The sequence below is a fragment of the Entelurus aequoreus genome, linkage group LG07 (assembly GCF_033978785.1).
Source record: "Entelurus aequoreus isolate RoL-2023_Sb linkage group LG07, RoL_Eaeq_v1.1, whole genome shotgun sequence".
NCBI lineage: Eukaryota > Metazoa > Chordata > Actinopteri > Syngnathiformes > Syngnathidae > Entelurus > Entelurus aequoreus.
In genome coordinates, this window is record NC_084737.1 from 25,048,779 (window position 1) to 25,074,276 (window position 25,498).

Genomic DNA, 25,498 nt, shown 5'->3' on the forward strand with positions numbered 1-25,498 from the left:
CATCATGCTTTAACTGCATATAGAAACAAAAAAATAAACCTCTGACTGGAAGGATATATAGAAAATCAACAATACTATTAAACCGTGGACATGTAAATACACGGTTAATGCTTTCCAGGCTGGCGAAGGTTAACAATGCTGTGCTAACGACGCCATTGAAGCTAACTTAGCAACGGGACCTCACAGAGCTATGCTAAAAACATTAGCTCTCCACCTACGCCAGCCAGCCCTCATCTACTCATCAACACCCGTGCTCACCTGCGTTCCAGCGATCGGCAGAAGGACGAAGGACTTCACCCGATGCGTTTGGCGGCCCGGAGACGTAGGAAGTCAAGGTGAGGTCGGCGGCTAGCGCTCCAACAAAGTCCTCCTGGTTGTGTTGCTGTAGTCCGCTGCTAATACACCGATCCCACCTACAACTGTCTTCTTTGCAGCCTTCATTGTTCATTAAACAAATTGCAAAAGATGTCCAAAATACTGTGGAATTATGAAATGAAAACAGAGCTTTTTGTATAGGATTCTACGGGTACCATAACTTCCGTTACTCTGACTTCGTCACGCGCATACGTCATCATACCGCGACGTTTCAGCCGGATATTTCCCGGGAAGTTTTAAAAGTCACTTTATAAGTTAACCCGGCCGTATTGGCATGTGTTGCAATGTTAAGATTTCATCATTGATATATAAACTATCAGACTGCGTGGTAGGTAGTAGTAGGTTTCAGTAGGCCTTTAAAGGCCTACTGAAATGAATTTTTTTTATTTAAACGGGAATAGCAGATCCATTCTATGTGTCATACTTGATCATTTCGCGATATTGCCATATTTTTGCTGAAAGGATTTAGTATAGAACAACGACGAAAAAGCCTTGCCTATACCGGAAGTAGCGTGACATCACAGGAGGAAGGATTCCTCACATTTCCCTATTGTTTACAATGAAGCGAGAGAGATTCGGACCGAAAAAGCGACGATTACCCCATTAATTTGAGTGAGGATGAAAGATTCGTGGATGAGGAACGTTAGAGTGAAGGACTAGAGAGGCAGTGCAGGGTTTATCTTTTTTCGCTCTGACCGTATCTTAGGTACAAGGGTTCATTGGATTCCACACTCTCTCCTTTTTCTATTGTGGATCACGGATTTGTATTTTAAACCACCTCGGATACTATATCCTCTTGAAAATGAGAGTCGAGAACGCGAAATGGACATTCACAGTGACTTTTATCTCCACGACAATACATCATTGAAGCTCTTTAGCTACGGAGCTAACGTGATAGCATCAGGCTCAAATGCAGATAGAAACAAAATTTTAAAAAACCCTGACTGTAAGGATAGACAGAAGATCAACAATACTATTAAACCATGAACATGTAAATACACGGTTAATAATTTCCAGCTTGGCGAAGCTTAACAATTGAAGCTAACTTAGCTACGGAGCTAACGTGATAGCATCAGGCTCAAATGCAAATAGAAACAAAATAAAAAAAATCCCTGACTGGAAGGATAGACAGAAGATCAACAATACTATTATACCATGAACATGTAAATACACGGTTAATAATTTCCAGCTTGGCGAAGCTTAACAATTGAAGCTAATTTAGCTACGGAGCGGCGGCGGCGGGCCTTGTAGCTTTCGACGACACCCCAGCCGCCATCAGAGTCGGCAAGAAACATATATTTCCCCAAAGTTACGTACGTATGGTCAGCCTAGCGGATAAAGTACACACAATTAGTGATCAACACACATTGCTAAGCAGAGATAAAAAGTGAGTGTAAAGTGTTGTGATTGTGTGAAAATGTACGAAAGAACGATAGCAGAGTACGAGGAGGACCTTTGTCCAACAAAAGAGGAGAAGAAGCGACAACATCAACTAGGACGCTGTTTTCAAGAAACATCAAGTTGTGTTACACAGAACAGGTTTGTTTACTTCTTACTGTCACATGTTTACTAACTTTATAATTATTTATTTCCGCCATTCTTAAATATGTTGTATGTAAGAATGTGGGTGTTGTTGATGCACGTAAGTCTGGTACTTGCAACCACGTGGTTGCTTAGCTACCTGTAAAATTGAGTTACTTATCAATCAATCAGTGTTTACTTATATAGCTCTAAATAACGAGTGTCTCAAAGGGCTGCACAAGCCACAACGACATCCTCGGCTCAGATCCCACATCAGGGCAAGAAAAAACTCAACCCAGTGGGATGACAATGAGAAACCTTGGAGGGGACTGCAGATGTCCAGTCCATAGTGGATCTGGCATAATAGTGTGAGAGTCCAGTCCATAGTGGATCTAACATAATAGTGTGACAGTCCAGTCCATAGTGGATCTAGCATAATAGTGTGAGAGTCCAGTCCATAGTGGATCTAGCATAATTGTGTGAGAGTCCAGTCCATTGTGGACCTAGCATAATAGTGTGAGAGTCCAGTCCAAAGTGGATCTAACATATTAGTGTGAAGAGTCCAGTCTATAGTGGATCTAGCATAATAGTGGGAGAGTCCAGTCCATAGTGGATCTAACATAATAGTGTGAGAGTCCAGTCCATAAGGGATCTAGCATAATAGTGTGAGAGTCCAGTCCATGGTGGTTCTAACATAATAGTGTGAGAGTCCAGTCCATAGTGGCTCTAACATAAAAGTGTGAGAGTCCAGTCCATAAGGGATCTAGCATAATAGTGTGAGAGTCCAGTCCATAGTGGATCTAGCATAATCGTGTGAGAGTCCAGTCCATAGTGGATCTAGCATAATAGTGTGAGAGTCCAGTCCATTGTGGATCTAGCATAATAGTGTGAGAGTCCAGTCCATAGTGGATCCAACATATTAGTGTGAAGAGTCCAGTCTATAGTGGATCTAGCATAATAGTGGGAGAGTCCAGTCCATAGTGGATCTAACATAATAGTGTGAGAGTCCAGTCCATAAGGAATCTAGCATAATAGTGTGAGAGTCCAGTCCATAGTGGTTCTAACATAATAGTGTGAGAGTCCAGTCCATAGTGGATCTAACATAAAAGTGTGAGAGTCCAGTCCATAAGGGATCTAGCATAATAGTGTGAGAGTCCAGTCCATAGTGGATCTAGCATAATAGTGTGAGAGTCCAGTCCATAGTGGATCTAGCATATTAGTGTGAGAGTCCAATCCATAGTGGATCTAACATAATGGTGTGAGAGTCCAGTCCATAGTGGATCTAGCATATTAGTGTGAGAGTCCAATCCATATTGGATCTAGCATAATAGTGTGAGAGTCCAGTCCATAGTAGATCTAGCATAATATTGTGAAAGTCCACTCCATAAGGGATCTAGCATAATAGTGTGAGAGTCAAGTCCAGAGTGGATCTAGCATAATAGTTTGAGACTCCAGTCCATAGTGGATCTAGCATAATAGTGTGAGAGTCCAGTCAATAGTGGATCTAGTTAATAGTGTGAGAGTCCAGTCCATAGTGGATTTAACATAACAGTGTGAGAGTCCAGTCCATAGTGGATCTAGCATAATAGTGTGAGAGTCCAGTCCATAGTGGATCTAGCATAGCAGTGTGAGAGTCCAGTCTATAGTGGATCTAGCATAATAGTTTGAGACTCCAGTCCATAGTGGATCTAGCATAATAGTGTGAGAGTCCAGTCTATTGTGGATCTAGCATAATAGTGTGAGAGTCCAGTCAATAGTGGATCTAGTTAATAGTGTGAGAGTCCAGTCCATAGTGGATTTAACATAATAGTGTGAGAGTCCAGTCCATAGTGGATCTAGTATAATAGTGTGAGAGTCCAGTCCATAGTGGATCTAGCATAGCAGTGTGAGAGTCCAGTCCATAGTGGATCTAGCATAATAGTGTGAGAGTCCAGTCCATAGTGGATCTAGCATAACAGTGTGAGAGTCCAGTCCATAGTGGATCTAGCATAATAGTGTGAGAGTCCAGTCCATAGTGGATCTAGCATAATAGTGTGAGAGCCCAGTCCATAGTGGATCTAGCATAACAGTGTGAGAGTCCAGTCCATAGTGGATCTAGCATAATAGTATGAGAGTCAAGTCCATAATGGATCTAGCATAATAGTTTGAGACTCCAGTCCATAGTGGATCTAGCATGATAGTGTGAGAGTCCAGTCCATAGTGGATCTAGCATAATAGTGTGAGAGTCCAGTCTATTGTCGATCTAGCATAATAGTGTGAGAGTCCAGTCAATAGTGGATCTAGTTAATAGTGTGAGAGTCCAGTCCATAGTGGATTTAGCATAATAGTGTGAGAGTTCAGTCCATAGTGGATCTAGCATAATAATGTGAGAGTTCAGTCCTGTTCTGTGGTCTAAAGGAACCAAACAGGTGGTGCTTATCGAGCTGACAGTACCTTGGGAAGAGAGGATGGAGGAGGCGTACGAACGCAAACTCAAGAAATACCAAATCCTCATCCTCAAGAGCCAGCAAAATGGATGCAAGGCCTGGAACCTACCGGTGGAGGTGGGCTGTAGAGGCTTTGTGGGGCGGTCGCTCTGGAGAGCCCTCGGACTGCTAGGGATCGAGGGGCTGGCTAGGAAGCGGCTGGTAGCCAACACCATTAAATCCATGGATTTGGATACAAAGAAAGGTGCGGTGGCAGAGCCGACCTACTGAAGGACTAGGGACATAGAGTTGGGTGGCATTCAGCAGGGGTAGAGCCAGGACGCTGGATCTGCCGTCGAGCCCCTCCGAGCGTCATGGGCTTAATTCGACGAAACTTTAATGAGGGGGGATGCCCATTTGAGAACCTTCTGATGCCAACCAAATCATGTCCAGTTGAGGTATGCGGTCCAGCTTAGTCTTGGCTCAGGGAGGAGGACGTCCCTGCCAGGCAGAGTACCGCCGGTGCCTTGATGGAAGGAGAGATGAAGAGAGCGAGGCCACAGGCTCACAGATGGTGCAGAGGCGAGTACCTGTAAAGGTGAGCCAGTTGCGATACCCTTATCGTATTTTGCATATATAAATATTTAACAATGTATTGAAACAACAGTAGCATAAGGAAAGACAAAACACCAAAAAGAAACAAAATAAACTACACACAATATTGTTTTTTTTATAATGTCTTTTAGAATGTGGGGTATATTATATTATATTATATTATATATATATATATATATATATATATATATATATATATATATATATATATATATATATATATATATATATATATATATATATATATATATATATATATATATATATGCAAAATACGATAAGGGTATCGCAACTGGCTCACCTTTACAGGTACTCGCCCCTGCACCATCTGTGAGCCTGTGGCCTCGCTCTCTTCATCTCTCCTTCCATCAAGGCACCGGCGAGACTCTGCATGGCAGGGACGTCCTCCTCCCTGAGCCAAAACTAAGCTTGACCGCATACCTCAACTGGACATGAGTTGGTTGGCATCAGCAGATTCTCAAATGGGCACCACCCGTCATCAACGTTTTGTCGAATTAAGCCCATGACGCTTCGGAGGGGCTCGACGGCAGATCCAGCGTCCTGGATCTACCCCCGCTGAATGCCACCCAACTCTATGTCCCTAGTCCTTCAGTAGGTCGGCTCTGCCATCGCACCTTTTTTTGTAACCAAATCCAGCGCGATGCTTCCTCTGCCCTTTTAGTGATGTTGGCTACCAGCCGCTTTCTAGCCAGCCCCTCGATCCCTAGCAGTCCGAGTGCTCTCCAGAGCGACCGCCCCGCAAAGCCTCTACAGCCCACCTCCACCGGTAGGTTCCAGGCCTTCCATCCATTGTGCTGGCTCTCGAGGATGAGGGTTTGGTACTTCTTGAGCTTGCGTTCGTACGCCTCCCCCATCCTCTCTTCCCAAGGTACTGTCAGCTCGATAAGCACCACCTGTTTGGTTCCTCTAGACCACAGAACAATATCAGGTCTCAGGGTAGTGTGGGCTATCTCCTCTGGGAATTTGAGCTGCTTCTTCAGGTCGGCCCGCATCTCCCAGTCGTTTGCTGTGGCCAGAGCTCCTTTGTTCCTCCCTCCTGCTGCTGCGCTTTCACCTGCCCTGACGAAGTGGATGAAGCGTGGCCCATTAGAGAGCTGCCTTGTCCTCTTCCTGGCCTGCTCAACACCTTCTGCCAGCTGAGCAAGGATCTGGTCATGACGCCACCGGAACTTGCCATCTGCTAAGCTTGAGTGACAAGAGGAGAGGACATGCTCCAGGTTAGCTATCTTCCCGCAGAGTGTGCAGCTGGGGCTCTCTACCATTCCCCAAGTATGGAGGTTTGATGGGGTGGGCAGGACATCATATGTAGAACACAGCAGGAACCTGATCCGGTGGCCTTCCATGCTCCAGATGTCCTGCCAGGTTAGAGATCTGTCTTTTACACTCTCTCATCTAGTCCAGCTGCCCTGTTTTTTCATGGCTACTGCCTTGACATACCGGCTTTCCTCCTCAGCCTTTCGGACCTCCCTCTGCACCAAGCCTCGCCGCTCCTTTGGGTCAGCTTTGTTCCATCTTGTTCTGGATGAGCAACCCAGACCAAGTCTTCCCTGGGCTACTGATCCCACAATGTCCGCGTGATGCAGTCGATCCTCCGCCTCCCTCAGTGCTTTGCTGGCTAACCACTTTCTGCCTGACCTGACGACAATGCCTGCCTGCCGTACTCGTTTGTCTTTGCTGTCTCGTAGCATCATGGCCTGGCGTGTTTTTGTCACCTTGTACTTCTCCACCACTGATGTTATTGGCAGCTGTAGCTTGCTTCCTGTGCTGTACAGTCCAAAGGAACAGAAGCTTCTTGGGACACCCAGCCATCTCCTCAAGTAGGTGTTCAATTTTTTCTCCAGACTCTCAACTGTGGATACAGGTACCTCATAAACCAGGAGTGGCCAGAGCAGACGGGGGAGAACCCCATGTTGGTAACCCCAGGCCTTATACTTGCCCGGGAGGCCTCTCTTTTCGAGGGATGTCATCCAGGCTTCTGCTTGGCTAAGCATTTCTCTCACACTCAGCCGGTCATTGAGGTCTGCCCTATACCACTTCAGCAACTATCACTCCAGTGTTCTAATGGTACAATGTGTTTGCTCATTGGCTCAGAAGGCTAATTGATGATTAGAAAACCCTTGTGCAATCATGTTCACACATCTGAAAACAGTTTAGCTCGTTACAGAAGCTACAAAACTGACCTTCCTTTGAGCAGATTGAGTTTCTGGAGCATCACATTTGTGGGGTCAATTAAATGCTCAAAATGGCCAGAAAAAGACAACTTTCATCTGAAACTTGACAGTTTATTCTTGTTCTTAGAAATGAAGGCTATTCTACAAAATTGTTTGGGTGACCCCAAACCTTTGAACGGTAGTGTATATATATATATATATTATATATTACTGTAACTTGTTCTTAAAAATAGTAGTTATTTTGTATGTCAAATTTAGTGTTTGTGTGTATATATGTATACTGTATATATGTATGTGTGTTTCTTCCTATACAGTATACATGTATATGTGTGTGTGTGCGCGTGTATATACTATATATGTATATATATATATATATATATATATATATATATATATATATATATATATATATATATATATATATATATATATATATATATATATATATATATATATATATATATATATATATTTATATATTATAAATACACATATAAATTATATGGGTAGATATTTGCTCTAAAAAGGGTATTTCAACAAGTAAACAGTACAGTAGGTAGTTGATGTTGATATATGTAATGCACATAAGGGTATTCTAGTCAGATGCGCGTGTGTAAATATGCGATGTGTAAATATCAACATATTACGTACGTCGAATCACTTTTTGTCCGGCAATATTACATTTAATGACAATTTTACATAAATGAATACATCCAAACACGTTGTACATATTTATTATTTGCAGGAAGAAATAACAGTTACAATTGTGTGTGTATCTTCCAAGCAATAAAGAAGTTTGATCACATCAACATCGGACTAACTGACACACTCCGCTTCGCTGCAGGTCCGCAAGCCACGCCCACCCCCCACAGCCACAGAGAGGAAAACTGTCATTTCCCGGGCATGATAAAGTCTTAAATAATGTCAAACACGTAGCGTTACAATAACCAGGAAGATAAAGTGTTTGTCTCACACCTACTAATCAAGCATTCACATTTTGCCACAACACACATGGGGGAAAGTCCTAATTGGAAATACAGCCATATTAACTCCTAAACTGCCGTTTTAACACACACCAAACCATCAGCACGCATTCAATGCTTTCTCGTGGCCACGAGAAACTTTTAGTAAAAAAACAAAAACAATTTTTATTTTATTTTTTTTTAAATAAAAAGTTTCTCGTGGCCACGAGATACATGTCTAAAAAAAACATTCCTTTAGGGGCTCCGTAATTTTGTTTGTTTCTTTTCTTTTCTTTATTTCCTTATGCTACTGTTGTTTCAATACATTGTTAAATATTTGAATATTATTACGAAAAATAAGTTGTATGTATTTGTTTTGAAAATTTACAATAGACACTTTTATCTTTATTGTCGAATTGTTCAAATATTTGCACTTGGGTAGGACGCGTTACTTGCTTCTCTCGCGAGATCTGACAACACTGCGCGCGAACCAAACACGGCGAGGATAAAACAAGATGGCGTTTGACGGAGAAGACGTAATTACAGTCGTCACAATTCAGTGTTCTTAACCTGTGCGTCCATGTACACATTTATGTCGTTTAATAGACTATTAAATAGAGTAAATATCGTTAAGAATTGTTTGCATCCGGTTATATTTGTCTGAGCGCACTTTGATGCTACTCGAGCTAGCTTAGCTTGCTAGTTAGTATAGCTTGTTAGCTGCTAACGAATAGACGCAGAACTGATCAACACATCGCTAAGCAGAGATCAAGTGTGAGTGTAAAGTGTTGTGATTTTGTGAAAATGTGCGAAAGAACGATAGCAGAGTACGAGGAGGAACTTTCTCCAACAAAAGAGAACGAGCGACAACATCAAAAACTTCAAGTTGTGTTACACAAAACAGGTTTGTTTACTTCTTACTCACACATGTTTACTAACATTATATTTATTTATTAACACTATTCTTAAATATATTGTCTATAAAAGATGAGTTGTCATGTGAGGATGATGCACTGATTGTATTCCGTCCTACGTGTCTGTGTCCGTGACGTTAACAAGTTGACGGATAGCTAACATGAAGATTCCAAGGAAAGGGAAGAAAGAGTCCAGGCCTTTTATCTTTAAGAAGCTTTAGTGGTTTTCACAGGGAATGCACTTTTCCTTTCTTCTTGTCTAATTGGTCATTTCTTTCTTTGTTGTTATTATTGTAAAACTGTATAAAGAGACACAAAATATATGTCAAATAAACACCACTAAGTAACTACATTTCCATAAATGTTTGCTGCATAATATGTTTTCACACATACACACACAGCCCATACAATAGCATGTAAACAGTGCTCATAAAGTGATGTAAATAGCCCTATACAGCCCATGTAATACTCATAGCCACACATGAATAGGATTTACATTTATAAACATTGCACCCTCCCTTAGAGGAGTGAGCGAGCAAAGAAGCTACATGCTAAGTAGCAACAAGCTAAAAAGTAGAACAAGCTATCGTCGCACAGTGCTATTTCTACATTTACACACACACACAACGTCTTCATGTTACTCATAAAACAGACACAAGACTTACAGACAATGTTTCCAAGGCACTTTGTGGGAAGAAACAACAAACTTGGAGCGCTGAAACACGTAAACCTGTCTCGTGTGTAAACAAGTGGGCGTCTGACTGTCGTGCTGAGACTACCGGAAACTAGAGGAGGGACCAAATCGCCTTCAAAATAAAAGTCCCTTCTTATTACCTGATAATGTTACGTCACACTCCCCGCCTGGTATAAATACTATACCACTATTTCGAACTGCAGTAGGAACATGATTGATACAAATTACAGAAACCTAACTTAACTTAGTCTGTATCATTAGCTGCCAAGAGAAGGACTGTCTCAGAGACAGGCCTCAGAAAAGTCTTTGCAGATCCAGATCTTGTGACCTTGAGTTCTATCTTCCTGACCTTCCCGTCCTGGTCGGGGAAAGTCTTTGTGACAAGAGCCAGGGGTCACTCGTTCCTCTTAGCTTGATTGTCTTTGAGCAACACAAGGTCACCCTCCTTCAGATTAGGCTTGACATCTTGCCACTTGTTGCGATTTTGAAGTGTGGGAAGGTATTCGCGCCTCCATCTGTGCCAAAAGGTGTTGGCGAGATGCTGCACCTTCCTCCACTGCTGGCGGTAGAGATCCTTGTTGTCGAACGTTCCAGGAGGGGCAGGGAGAGTGCACAACTTCTGCGTCAATAGCGAAGCAGGGGTCAGAAGGAAAGGAGATTCCGGGTCTGAGGAGATCGGTGTGAGTGGTCTGGCATTAATGATCGCTGTTACTTCTGCCATTAGCGTAGACAACACTTCATGAGTGAGATGTGATCGGCTGGATTCTTGAAGCATGGAGTCAAGAATTCTTCTGGAGACTCCAATCATGCGTTCCCAGGCTCCTCCCATATGGGAGGAATGAGGCGGGTTGAAAATCCACGTACACCCTTCCTCACCCAAATACTTCCTGACATTGGGCTCTTTGGGATCTGTTAGGACCATGTGCAACTCCTTGCAGGCACCAATGAAGTTTGTCCCACAGTCGGAACAAATCTGCTTTGCGGGTCCTCTCAGTGCAAATAATCGACGTAAAGCGTTGATGAAACTTGATGTTTCCATTGATTCGATGAGTTCTATGTGCACGGCACGCGTGCTCATGCACGTGAAGAGCACTGCCCACCTCTTGCTTTCAGCTTGACCTCCACGGGTCCGTCTCGTGGTGACAGACCAGGGACCGAACACATCAAGTCCCACATAGGTAAAAGGTGGTTCTGTGCACAGACGGTCAGGGGGAAGATCCGCCATTTTCTGTTCAGCAGTCCTTCCACGAAGTTTGTTGCAAACCACACATTTGCGGAGAATGCTGTTGATGCACCGTTTGGCACCAACAATCCAGTATCCTGCTGTACGGATGGATCCTTCTGTGAAGACACGACCCTGATGTTTGACCCTTTGGTGGTAGTGTCTCACAAGGAGCTTCCCAATTTGGTTGTGGGCTGGAATGATAATAGGAAACTGCTCTCCAATGTCCAGTGTGGCATGCTTGAGCCTTCCTCCTATCCTCAAAAGTCCCTTTTCATCCATGTAAGGGTCCAGCTTTCTTAGGGGACTGGCTTTTGGAATGTTTTTCCCAGCAGCCAAGCAGTCGAGCTCAGTTCTGTAAGTCTCTTTTTGCACACAACTAATTATGATAGTCTCTGCTTTTGATAGTTGTGCTGTAACGGGTTTAGTGATATCGCCGGTTGTGACTGGTGCTCTTTTACGTTCCAGCATGTTGGTTATGGAAGTGATAGCCCGTACTAGTGACTTCCATGTGGAAAATCGCCCAAACCGATGAGATCCTAGCTTAGAGTGAGGAATGGAAAGTGCTGTAGCATGGGAACGTACCTCGCTGTCAGTGTCTGGGTCGACGAGCTTGTGATGTTCCATTTCAGAGCTGGGAACTTCATCAGGCAGGTACAGAAAGGTGGGTCCTGTGAACCATGTAGTGTTTGTTAGCTCCGTTGCAGGAACTGATCGTGAAGCATGATCTGCTGGGTTTTGAGCTGTGTGGACGTAGTGCCACTGATCTGGTTTGGTTGACCTTCTGATTCGCTGCACCCTGTTGCAGACGTACACGTAGAATCGCCTGGTCTGGTTGTAGATGTATCCCAGGACGACTCTGCTGTCTGTGTAGAAATGCATTGTGTCAATACAAATGTCCAGCTCTCTCTGTACCAACTCTGCCATTTCCACTGCGAGTACAGCAGCTCCCAATTCCAGTCTTGGAATAGTGTGGGCGGATGGAGGTGCTAGTTTCGCCTTTCCCAGGACAAAACCGACGTGGCACCCTCCATCGCTGTCAATTACTTTGAGGTAGCCAACGGCAGCGATAGCCTTTACTGAAGCGTCACAGAAAAAATGAAGTTCTCTCTTCTGTGCAGTAGACAAGGTGGTAGTTGAGTACGCTCTAGGTATCCTAATGTCTTGTAAATCTTGTAATGAATCTTTCCACATCTTCCATTCAGCTTCCTTTGTCTTCGGTAGAGGGGTGTCCCAGTCAAGGGCTTCGTTGCAAGTCAGTTCTCGGAGTAGAAACTTCCCTTGAATGACGACTGGAGCTACAAGACCGAGAGGGTCGAACAGGCTGTTCACTACTGCTAGAGCACCTCTACGTGTGTAGGGTTTCTCTGTGGCTATTGTTTTGTAGGTGAAGATGTCATGCTTTAGCTCCCAGCTGAGTCCCAAACTGCGTTGGACGAGAGTGGAGTTGTCGTCGAAATCCAAGTTTTGTAGTCCTCCTGCATGATCTTCCTGAGAGAAGGCCTTTAGCACATTAGAGCAGTTGGATGCTATCTTGTGGAGTCTCAGGTTTGAAGCAGCCAACATCTCCTGTGTCCTTGTCAGCAGGTCGATGGCTTCCGTGGCTGAAGGTAGCGACGTGAGCCCGTCATCGACGTAGAAGTCGCGTTCCACAAAGTGTTTGGCATCTAATCCATGTTCCTCTGCTCCATGTTCTGCTGCACGGTGAAGCCCGTAGATGGCTACTGCTGGGGAGGGTGAGTTACCGAATATATGGACTTTCATGCGATACTCCACAATCTCTTGGCCGGGGTCGTTTTCTTTGAACCACAAGAAGCGCAAAAAGTCTCTGTTGTCTTTGCGAACGACAAAGCTGTGGAACATTTGTTCAATGTCTGCTATTACAGCAACAGTCTCTCTTCTGAAGCGCAGCAACACGCCAAGCAAACTGTTGTTTACATCCGGCCCAGTAAGTAGTACGTCATTCAGGGAAATGCCATGATCTTGAGCACTGGAGTCGAAGACGACCCTGATCTTGTCCGGCTTCTGGGGATGATAGACACCAAAAATAGGTAAGTACCAGCACTCACCTCCTTCCTCTAGTGGCGGTGCCAACTCAGCATGGTTGCGATCGAAGATTTTCTGCATGAAGGCAAAGAAGTCATCCTTCATCTTTGGCTTTCTTTCAAAGGTGCGACGAAGAGTGGTAAGTCTGCTGAGTACTTGTTGTCTATTGTTTGGCAGTCTTTGATGAGGAGATCTGAATGGAAGCGGTGCCACCCAGCTGTTGGCGTCATCCATTGTCATCTCTCTGTCCATGAAATCCAGGAACATTCGGTCCTCGATGGAAAGTCCTACTTGATCATCATCTTTAGTGCTCTGGAAGATCGTGTTGCCCAAGTTGCTGTCATCGAGGACAGGGATGTTGAATTTAAGGCTGCTAGAAGAAGTTGCATTGTGTACTTTGGAGCTGAACCTTTCCTTGACTTGAAGCTGGTTGGGACATGGAGTGAGGAGAGATGGTCTTCCATTTTCAAGCACACTGGTACGGTAGGAAGTCACAGCTGCCGCTTTGTGGGCTGACCCGAGACACACATCTCCTACGACAACCCAGCCAAGATCCAGTCGTTGGGCGAAGGGGGCACTCTGAGGACCGTTACGCTGCTCTCTGACTTTATGGACCTGAAGGACGTCGCGTCCAAGAAGTATTAGTATCTGGGCTTCAGGGTCCAGACGTGGGATCATGTGAGCGATGGACCTCAAGTGGTTGTGGTGTCGTGCGACCTCGGGAGTTGGGATCTCGGACCGGTCGTCTGGCATGTGGTTACATTCTATGAGTGTTGGAAGCACCACACTGGTTTTTCCATCCAGAGACTCTGCGATGAACCCAGTGGCTCTCCTTCCGGATGTCTCGGAGACTCCTGCACATGTCCGGAGAGTGTAAGGTGAGTCTGAACCTTCGATTTGGAAGAGGTCAAAGAACTCAGACCTCGCCAGGGATCTGTTGCTCTGGTCATCTAGGAGGATGTAGACGTTAGTAGCTCTGTCTGGGTGTGTTTTGGGATAAACCTTAACAAGGCATATCTTGGAACAGGACCGGAGGCTTTGCCCTTTGCCGCAGACTTCTGTACATTTCGAGGTGACTGCTGGTCCAGGCGCTTTCTCTTCACTCTCCCCGCCATACTGTGAGGGGGGGTCCTTGTTCTCTTTATCCCACGGTGGAGGTCCAGGATGAAGTGCGGCTACATGGTCGTCGCTCTCACATTCATTACACTTGAGAGCAGTCTTACAGTTCCTCGCCAGGTGGGTCGTGGAGGAGCAACACTTGAAGCAGACCCCATTGTCTTTCAGAAAGGCTCTGCGCTCTTCAAGTGGTTTGCTTCGAAAACCACGGCACTTGTTCAGAGGATGGGGTTTCTGATGTATGGGACACTGTCTCCCGACATCGTCGAGCTTGTAACTTGAACTGAACATTTGAGAAGTTGAGTTGTTTCCTTCGACATCTGTCTTGTGGGTAGATACTTGTCGTTTAGCGTATCTTGCCCCTCTTTCAAACTGTTCGTGCTTTGGGAGATGATTAGATGTTTTCAACGGAGTTAGAGTGAGGGAAAAACTGGGGTCGTTTCTTCTACGTGCTTCGCTGCAGATGAAGTCGGTGAAGTAGGCAAAAGGGGGAAAGGAAACATTGTACTGCTCCTTGTACTGAGAACCCTTAGCCAACCATTTTTCTTGCAGACCGTGTGGCAGCTTTTCTACAATGGGGTTCACACCCCTGGCTGTGTCCAGGTATGAGAGCCCCTGCAGGTAGTCTTCAGACTTAGCAGCGTTTAACTCTGAGAGCAGGTCTCCAAGTTCCCTTAGTTTTGTGGGTTCTTTGTTGGACAGCTTCGGAAAATCCTCAAGTCTTTTGAAGAGGGATCTCTCTATCACCTCCGGGGAGCCGTAGCACTCTTCTAGGCGTTCCCAGACAAGTTGCAGACCTACAGCAGGGTTGGCGACATGGACAGAGCGAATCCTTTTGACATGCTCCGAGGACTCTCTTCCTAGCCACTTTGTTAATAGGTTGAGTTCCTCACTGGCATTTAAGTTGAGTTCTCCAGTAGCGTTGATGTAAGAGGACTTCCATGCCCAGTAGTTTTCCGGGTGGTCGTTGAACTGGGTGAGACCGGAACTCACAAGCTCCCGGCGCACAAAATATCTTGCAATGTCACTCATAGCAGTCATGTCTTTTGGATTTGACTGCAGCGGGGTTCTGAGAGGGGGATAATATGACTGGACAGGCGAGAACTGACGAGGTGGGACCGTGTCAGGGAACTGTCGATGTACTGCAGGCACCGACCCTGTGTATTGCTGTGTAGCAGCTGATGTAGGCCTCCCAGTTTGTTGTGTAGGAGCAGTAATTGTCAACTCTTTGGGTAGTTGAGCTGCAGCTGACAGTTGAGGAGCTTGGGGAGTATATGTTTCTAGTACAGGGGGCTCTCCATAGCTAGATTGTCGCTTTGTGTGTTGTTCAACATAGTCGTGTGTGCGTTGGTTGCTATTGCTAGTCAATCCAAAGTGGCTCATTCTACTTCCTTCACGGCTCTCAAGCTCAGCTGCTTCTTCGAGGAATTGGGTTTCAGCTAATGCTGCTGCTACCTCCTTCTCATCCTGCAGTGTTGATAACTCGGCTGCTATTCTGGCTTCTTTAGCCTTCAGTTCTGCTTCTCGGCGTCCGTAGGAAGCGCGTGCGCGCGCAGCTTCGAGTTTAGCGCGGGCCTTGATAGCAGCTTTGCTAGTTGAGGAAAGACTGGATCCTGCAGTTGTGGTGGAATGCAGGGAGGCAGCGTCGTGTCCACGGTCTCTTTCCGTGCTGGCCACATCACCGCTGCCGATGTCTCCACTTGTTTCGGCGTTGTCCATTTTTATTGCTTCTGTTGTTAAAGTGCCCGCCGTGAAGCTTGTCTTTTTACTATTCCGTCCTACGTGTCTGTGTCCGTGACGTTAACAAGTTGACGGATAGCTAACATGAAGATTCCAAGGAAAGGGAAGAAAGAGTCCAGGCCTTTTATCTTTAAGAAGCTTTAGTGGTTTTCACAGGGAATGCACTTTTCCTTTCTTCTTGTCTAATTGGTCATTTCTTTCTTTGTTGTTATTATTGTAAAACTGTATAAAGAGACACAAAATATATGTCAAATAAACACCACTAAGTAACTACATTTCCATAAATGTTTGCTGCATAATATGTTTTCACACATACACACACAGCCCATACAATAGCATGTAAACAGTGCTCATAAAGTGATGTAAATAGCCCTATACAGCCCATGTAATACTCATAGCCACACATGAATAGGATTTACATTTATAAACATTGCACCCTCCCTTAGAGGAGTGAGCGAGCAAAGAAGCTACATGCTAAGTAGCAACAAGCTAAAAAGTAGAACAAGCTATCGTCGCACAGTGCTATTTCTACATTTACACACACACACAACGTCTTCATGTTACTCATAAAACAGACACAAGACTTACAGACAATGTTTCCAAGGCACTTTGTGGGAAGAAACAACAAACTTGGAGCGCTGAAACACGTAAACCTGTCTCGTGTGTAAACAAGTGGGCGTCTGACTGTCGTGCTGAGACTACCGGAAACTAGAGGAGGGACCAAATCGCCTTCAAAATAAAAGTCCCTTCTTATTACCTGATAATGTTACGTCACAGATTGTTTTATCACCAAAATAATTCCCGGGCGCGGCCACCTCCCAGGGGTTGAACAAGGGGATGGATCAAATGCAGAGGTTACTTTCACCACACCTAGTGTGTGTGTGACAATCATTGGTACTTTAACTTTTATATTGAGACAGTTTCAGACACACAATATGTATAAAAGGTTTATGTTCCTCTCAGTTTGTAACAATGTGTATCAACAAGTTTACATAAAACTCACACAGTTACCGGGGGAATATTCCAGAGAGCAGGTTAAGTGTGAACTCCTGAGTATGTAAAGCTCGAGAGTTTTACCTCCAAAAATAGAGCGGTAAGACAAAGTCAGCGTCGGTTACCATGGTAACTTACGTCGTAAACCTAGACTGCTAACTGGCATGTTTTCTGGGAAAAAAACACCCAGAGTGTTCAATGTGTAGCAATATTAAAGTTATATATATGTGTAAAAGCTATACTGACCTGTTATTTAGAGTTATATATTGTGGGGCGGCATGGCGAAGTTGGTAGAGTGGCCGTGCCAGCAATCGGAGGGTTGCTGGTTACTGGGGTTCAATCCCCACCTTCTACCATCCTAGTCACGTCCGTTGTGTCCTTGGGCAAGACACTTCACCCTTGCTCCTGATGGCTGCTGGTTAGCGCCTTGCATGGCAGCTCCCGCCATCAGTGTGTGAATGTGTGTGTGAATGGGTGAATGTGGAAATACTGTCAAAGCGCTTTGAGTACCTTGAAGGTAGAAAAGCGCTATACAAGTATAACCCATTTATCATTTTATCATTTATATTTCCTTCGAATCAGCGTTCGTTGGTGCAGCCACTAATGTGGCAGTGATTGTGGAAAAACAAATCCTGGACATTGATAAACAAACATTTGCCTCCCCACAAATGTGTATTTGTTGCTTCTGGTTTGCCCTTGCTCTTAAAGGCCTACTGAAACCCACTACTACCGACCACGCAGTCTGATAGTTTATATATCAATGATGAAATCTTAACATTATAACACATGCCAATACGGCCGGGTTAACTTATAAAGTGACATTTTAAATTTGCCGCTAAACTTCCGGTTCGAAACGCCTCTGCGGATGACGTATGCGCGTGACGTAGCCCGGCGAACACGGGTATGCCTTCCACATTGAAGCCGATACGAAAAAGCTCTGTTTTCATTTCATAATTCCACAGTATTCTGGACATCTGTGTTCGTGAATCTGTTTCAATCATGTTCATTGCATTATGGAGAAGGAAGCCAAGCAAGCAAAGAAGAAAGTTGTCGGTGCGAAATGGACGTATTTTTCGAACGTAGTCAGCCACAACAGTACACAGCCGGCGCTTCTTTGTTTACATTCCCGAAAGATGCAGTCAAGATGGAAGAACTCGGATAACAGAGACTCTAACCAGGAGGACTTTTGATTTGGATACACAGACGCCTGTAGAGAACTGGGACAACACAGACTCTTACCAGGATTACTTTGATTTGGATGACAAAGACGCAGACGTGCTACTGTGAGTATGCAGCTTTGGCTTTTTTTTGCATATGTACGTAACTTTTTAAAAATATATAAGCTTTATGAACCTTGGGTTAGGTGAACGGTCTTTTGGGCTGAGTGATTGTGTGTGTTGATCATGTGTTTGAATTGTATTGGCGTGTTCTATGGAGCTAGGAGCTAGCAGAGGAGCTAGGAGCTAGCATAACACGTACCGTACCGTACGTGCGCGTCACGTACGTAACTTTTTAAAAATATATAAGCTTTATGAACCTTGGGTTAGGTGAACGGTCTTTTGGGCTGAGTGATTGTGTGTGTTGATCAGGTGTTTGAATTGTATTGGCGTGTTCTATGGAGCTAGGAGCTAGCAGAGGAGCTAGGAGCTAGCATAACAAACACGCAGGTGTTATTATGCAGGATTAATTTGTGGCATATTAAATATAAGCCTGGTTGTGTTGTGGCTAATAGAGTATATATATGTCTTGTGTTTATTTACTGTTGTAGTCATTCCCAGCTGAATATCAGGTACCGTGAGTATGCAGCCTTGGCTGCTAAACATTCGATAACTTGACCGTATGTGCGCGTCACGTACGTAACTTTTTAAAAATATATAAGCTTTATGAACCTTGGGTTAGGTAAACTGTCTTTTGGGCTGAGTGATTGTGTGTGTTGATCAGGTGTTTGAATTGTATTGGCGTGTTCTATGGAGCTAGGAGCTAGCAGAGGAGCTAGGAGCTAGCATAACAAACACGCAGGTGTTTTTATGCAGGATTAATTTGTGGCATATTAAATATAAGCCTGGTTGTGTTGTGGCTAATAGAGTATATATATGTCTTGTGTTTATTTACTGTTGTAGTCATTCCCAGCTGAATATCAGGTCACCCTCGGCTCTCACAGCATCTTCCCTATCTGAATAGCTTCAACTCCCCACTAGTCCTTCACTTGCACTTTACTCATCCACAAATCTTTCATCCTCGCTCAAATTAATGGGGAAATTGTCGCTTTCTCGGTCCGAATCTCTCTCACTTCATGCGGCCATCATTGTAAACAATAGGGAACTTTGCGTATATGTTCAACTGACTACGTCACGCTACTTCCGGTAGGTGCAAGCCTTTTTTTTATCAGATACCAAAAGTTGCAATCTTTATCGTCGTTGTTCTATACTAAATCCTTTCAGCAAAAATATGGCAATATCGCGAAATGATCAAGTATGACACATAGAATAGATCTGCTATCCCCGTTTAAATAAAAAAAATTCATTTCAGTAGGCCTTTAAACTAATGATGATGAAAGTGTGGCTTCACACTGGACTCAGGCCATTTGTGGAACATAGCTCTTTCTTCAGGACCAGTGGTACATTATAGAGATGAAATAAACAATAGAACCAGCCAAAATTTAAAAAAAATAATAAAAAGTCGTATTGTAATGAGAAAAAGCTGAACGGTTGACACCAATGATAAATAAAAACACAAAAATTTGCATTTCAAAATGAAGCCAGTTGGCCGTTCATTGTTAAGTGAAATGTCTTATATTCTTGTATGCATTTATAATTGGTTTTAAACCAAGCAACACTATGTTTTATCCAGTTACTCGATTAATCAAATACATTTTCAGTAGAACACTCGATTACTACAATATTCAATAGCTACAGCCCTATTTTTCATGTACGAGTTAATATTTAACATGTAGGAGTTAAAGGCCTACTGAAATGAGATTTTCTTATTTAAAGGGGGATAGCAGATCCATTCTGTGTGTCATACTTGATCATTTCGCAATATTGCCATATTTTTGCTGAAAGGATTTAGTAGAGAACATCGATGATAAAGTTCGCAACTTTTGGTCGCTGATTAAAAAAACCTTGCCTGTACCGGAAGTGGCGTGACGTCACAGGTTGTGGAGCTCCTCACATCTGCACATTGTTTACAATCATGGCCACAAGCAGCGAGAGCGATTCGGACCAAGAAAGCTACGATTTCCCCATTAATTTGAGCGAGGATGAAAGATTTGTGGATGAGGAAAGTGAGAGTGAAGGACTAGAGGGCAGTGGAAGCGATTCAGATAGGGAAGATGCTGTGAGAGGCGGGTGGGACCTGATATCCAGCTGGGAATGACTAGGCTTATATTTAATATGCCACAAATTAATCCCGCATAACAAACACCTCCCCCCTCCCGTCCATATAACCCGCCAATACAAATCAAACACCCGCACAACACACTCAATCCCACAGCCCAAAGTACCGTTCACCTCCCCAAAGTTCATACAGCACATATATTTCCCCAAAGTTACGTACGTGACATGCACATAGCGGCACGCACGTACGGGCAAGCGATCAAATGTTTGGAAGCCGCAGCTGCGTACTCACGGTACCGCATATCCAACTCAAAGTCCTCCTGGTAAGAGTCTCTGTTGTCCCAGTTCTCCACAGGCCAATGTGTATCCAACTCAAAGTCCTCCTGGTAAGAGTCTCTGTTGTCCCAGTTCCCCACAGGCCAATGGTAAAGCTTGACTGTCATCGTTCGGGAATGTAAACAATGAAACACCGGCTACGACGTAGCCGCTACGTGTTTGTGTTGCTGCAGCCGGCCGCTAATACACCGCTTCCCACCTACAGCTTTCTTCTTTGCTATCTCCATTGTTCATTAAACAAATTGCAAAAGATTCACCAGCACAGATGTCCAGAATACTGTGGAATTTTGCGATGAAAACAGACGACTTAATAGCTGGCCACAATGCTGTCCCAAAATGTCCGCTACAATCCGTGACGTGACGCGCAAACGTCATCATACTGAGACGTTTTCAGCAGGATATTTCGCGGGAAATTTTAAATTGCACTTTACTAATCTAACCCGGCCGTATTGGCATGTGTTGCAATGTTAAGATTTCATCATTGATATATAAACTATCAGACTGCGTGGTCGATAGTAGTGGGTTTCAGTAGGCCTTTAACATGGGTTTTGTTTGTGTCCTGTAGACATCCATCAGCTGTTGGAACACCAAGAAGAATGTCTCCCTCATCTGCAGGGGGACGTTTTCACTTTAGAGTATCCACAGCCCCTACATTTTAAAGGGGACGAGGAGGATCCACAGCCCCCCCATTTTAAAGAGGACGAGTGTCTTGTAGGGCAGGAGGCGACATATCTCACCAAGTTTCCACTGACTGTTGTCTCTGTGAAGACTGAAGACAATGAAGACAAACCACCTGAGTCCTTACACCTTCATCACAGTCCAAGTAAGCACAACATCCAGATATCTAATACAATGTTTGTGACAGATGTTCATCCAAGGGCCATACTTATGCGTAAAGATAGAGATATATTTGCTTTTTAACACGACCATTTAAAAATGAATGCTCATCAATCATCAACAATGTAATTGCTGGGTTGTAACCATGTGACCTAGAGGCCGTCCTCCTTACCTCACGTGGTCAAATGAAGGCAAACATTCAATATGGTTACTGTTTATTTTTACCTTTAGCAGCACACATGTCAGTTTATTTCAAAGGTTTAGTGGTGAAGATTACAGATGTATACCGAGTATCATTATTTTTTTTAGTACCTGTTCCTAATTAGGTCGGTCCATGAAGACCGTGAAGATTCTGGACTAACGACACAACTATTGGTATTTTTTGTTCCAGCTGACTGGCGTAACTATGACACGTTGTCACATTGAGTTCAGCTGCTGCTGCTACACATTAACATCACCTTTAAATAATGACAAATAAGGAAGTAACAACACACTAAAAGTTTGTAACACAACAATATTTCCTCCTCAAAAGTTTATTTAAAGTCACGCATGCTGTGTCAGTTTAAAGCATTGGTGTCAAACTCTGGCCCGCGGGCCGAATCTGGCCCGCCGAGTAATTTCATTTGGCCCTTGAGGCAATATCAAATTAACTTTAGATCTGTCCCGCCGGTATTAAAACAGCAGCATAGACTTTAACGTCCTCTCGTTCGTTTATCCCCCAAAAATGGCGTACCAGCCCAGTCACACAATTTATGCTGCTTTTACACACACACACACATAAGGCTGCAAGACATATTTATACGTAGTCAACATTTAACATTTAAGCAAAACATTTTTTTGATACTGTTACAAATATGCCCCACACTGTGAACCCACACCAAACAAGAATGACAAACACATTTCGGGAGAACATCCGTACCTTAACACAACGTAAACACAACAGAACAAATACCCAGAACCCTTTGCAGTACTAACTCTTCCGGGACGCTACAATATACACCCCCGCTACCACCAAACCCCCTACCCCCAACCCCGCCCACCTCACGTGCCGTATCACACAGAGGTGAGATGGTTAAGCCGCGGAAAAGTACTAAACAGATTTTTTGAGCTGCGTGAAGAAATATGTCAGTTTCTGCAAAGCAAAGGAAAGGACACAGCAGACCTCCGGGAGCAAAAGTTTCTGTGTGAGCTGGCCTTTCTGTGTCTCAAGCCATCTTGATGCGCTGAACCTGCAGCTACAGGGGCGTGGCCGCATCATCACAGATATGTACTCGTCAATGAGAGCTTTTAAAACTAAACTCTGCCTGTGGGAGAATCAGCTGCTGCAAGGAAACCTTGGCCATTTCCCCTGCTGCCAAACCATAAAAACGCTGATCTCTACCGCTGTGTGCACACATTTTGGTGAAAAACTCAGTGTACTCGGCGCTGAGTTTAGCCGGCGATTTGGCGACTTTGATGGTCAGAAGTGTAAATTTGAACTGCTTAGTAATCCCTTCGCAGTCGACGTGGAAAAAGCACAAACTAACCTCCAAATGGAGCTCATTGAACTCCAGTGTGATGACACACTGAAGTCAAAGTATGATGCTGTTGGCGCCGCACACTTTCCACAATTCATCCCTGACACAATGCCTCAGCTCCGCACCCAAGCTGCTCAATTGCTCTCCATGTTCGGCAGCACGTATCTATGTGAGCAACTTTTCTCCTCAATGAAGATGACGAAAACGTCTCACAGGATACGTCTGACTGATGAACACCTTCTGTCAATAATGAAGGTGGCCTCAGCTCAAAGCCTGAGCCCCGGCATTAATAAACTCGCATCGAAGAAAAGATGCCAGGTATCTGGCTTGGGCACATCAGATTAGTGTTGCAAACTGAGCAGTAAAAAGGTCTGAATGGTTGATTTATTCATTATTTTGTTTTCAAATTTATTAGCCTGTGGAAAAAGTTCATGTTGATATTTACCTCAGAAGGCTGCAAATCGAAAAGAGGCATTACATGTTTTATTTAAATTGTACTTAATATGCCATTGATGTTTTTTCGTTTGTTTTTTGAAAGTTGATTTTGCACTATAAGTTATATAAGCGTTGCTTGTTCCATATTCAATGTTAAAGCAAATCAGTGTGGAGGTATAGGATAGGCAAATATAAGCTTTAGCTTCAGCCTATTCCTTTTTCGGTCATTATTTGTATTTTATTTTCTTTTTGTGTGTAAATGTGTACTGTTAAACTGGTCACACAAAATGGTTAATGGTTGATGGTTGATTATATGACCGAAATAAACTTATTTCATTCATTCATTCATTCATTCATTGCTTGTTCCATATTCAGTGTTAAAGCAAATCAGTGTAGCAAACTGAGCAATAATTAACATTTTATTCATGCACTTTCTCTTGCTACTTCAAGGCTTGAATGTTTGATTAATTCATTATTATTTAATTTTCAAATGTATTATTAGCCTGTGGAAAAAGTTTATTTTGATATTTACCTCAGAAGGCTGCACATAGAAAAGAGGCATTCAATTTTTATTTAAATTTTATTAGATATGCCATTGATATTTTTTAATTATTATAATTTTTATTTGAAACTCGATTTTGCATGTCACTATAAAGTTATATAAGCCTTGCTTGTTCAATATTCAATGCAAAACTTGTTTGGGTCCCTATTAAAAGGTTAATTTTTTCAACCTTGGCCCGCGGCTTTGTTCAGTTTTAAATTTTGGCACACTCTGTATTTGAGTTTGACACCCCTGGTTTAAAATGACAAAACCTTGTTACAAAATGCACACCCACATAACATGCTAAGTGATTATATGGATTTATATGATATGACATATCATGTAAAAAGTCTGTGGTTGGCACATGTATGCCATATTTAAATATTATTTTCAGCTGAGTGTAATTGTAATGAATAAAAACTCAGTAATGGATGTGTGTGTTATTTACAAGAAGATGACATAACTGCATTTCACCTTGTACTGCACACATAGTTGACTTCTTTAAAACTTCAAATAATAAAATATGTTACAGAACATCATGTTGGAGGTGTTCAACATCTTAAACTAATAGAGATGCTAATTAAAATGCCTTTTTTTTTTTTTACATCGTTATTTCCACAAATGAATTATAGTACCGATAAATCGTAATCGAGTATCGATAAATACTGGTATCGATAAGGAATATCGATTAGGGTACCATATTGATACATTCTTAACGATTTACATCCCTACTGAAGATACCAGCCAGATATCTTAAAAAAAATATTTCAATGTTTATTTGGATTTAGTTACTTCTCTGCTGTCCAGCAATGTCTCAACACCTACGAGAGATGAATTAATGTACTTTATTAATACTAATTAGTGATGTTTTCTTGATGTTAAACATTGCAGCATACAAGCTACAACAACACACAAATCCATTCTATGTGAAAGTTTCCTAAAGGAACATGTTGATATGTAAATAAGAGTAAATACATCTTAAACAGGATTTCACAGTTTAAATCCAGATGTCGATGCTCCTCCTAGACACGCTTACTAAAGGTGTTTGTGAAATCCCCTGATGTCTTTTTGGTGCTAAATTAACCACAACATTAGCGCCGCATAAAACATCATGTTGCTATGGTTCGATGTTTCTGGAATAAAAAAAAACAAAAAAACTTTAAAGTCTTATCCAGCTATTTACTGATGTAAACTAGTCATATTTAGCTAAATTCTACCGCAAATTAATATCGGCTCCAAATATCAGTTATCAGTCTCCTTGACTACTAATATTATATAGTGTATATATATAGTATAGTATTATATTGGTATCAGCCCTGAAAAACGCACATTTATTTATAGTACCGTAATTTCCGGACTATAAGCCGCACCTGACTATAAGCCGCACCAGCTAAATTTAGGGGAAAATACAGATTGCTCCATATATAAGCCGCACCCGACTATAAGCCGCAGGGTTTTGATGTGCAATTAGCGTAGTATATAGGGGTTCCTGCTACCACGGAGGGGATTGTCGGGACAGAGATGACTGTTTGGGAACGCAAAGCGTCCCATTTATTAACAATAAATCTTTCAATCATTCAATCAAACTTTCACATCTTTGACATGGCGAACAGCATTTGTGCAGAGTACAAATAATACAACGCTGCAAAGTAATACAAAGTGCTCGCCTGTACGTTATCAAAATAACCAGCCTACCGGTATA

The 25,498-nt window shown here is 43.1% G+C and overlaps 1 protein-coding gene across 2 annotated transcripts in view; it reads left to right on the forward strand.

The window, feature by feature from the left end:
- The first annotated feature begins 8,546 nt into the window (after nt 1-8,546).
- LOC133653554 (gastrula zinc finger protein XlCGF57.1-like) overlaps nt 8,547-25,498 on the forward strand; it is a 28,112-nt gene continuing 11,160 nt past the window's right edge. Inside the window, exons 1-2 of one of the 2 annotated variants that reach the window (XM_062052963.1) lie at nt 8,547-8,974; nt 21,032-21,289. In XM_062052963.1, coding sequence (XP_061908947.1) covers nt 8,875-8,974; nt 21,032-21,289 — 358 coding nt within the window. In that variant the 5' untranslated portion in view covers nt 8,547-8,874. The remainder of the gene's footprint in view (nt 8,975-21,031; nt 21,290-25,498) is intronic. The other variant, XM_062052964.1, reaches the window with a different exon arrangement.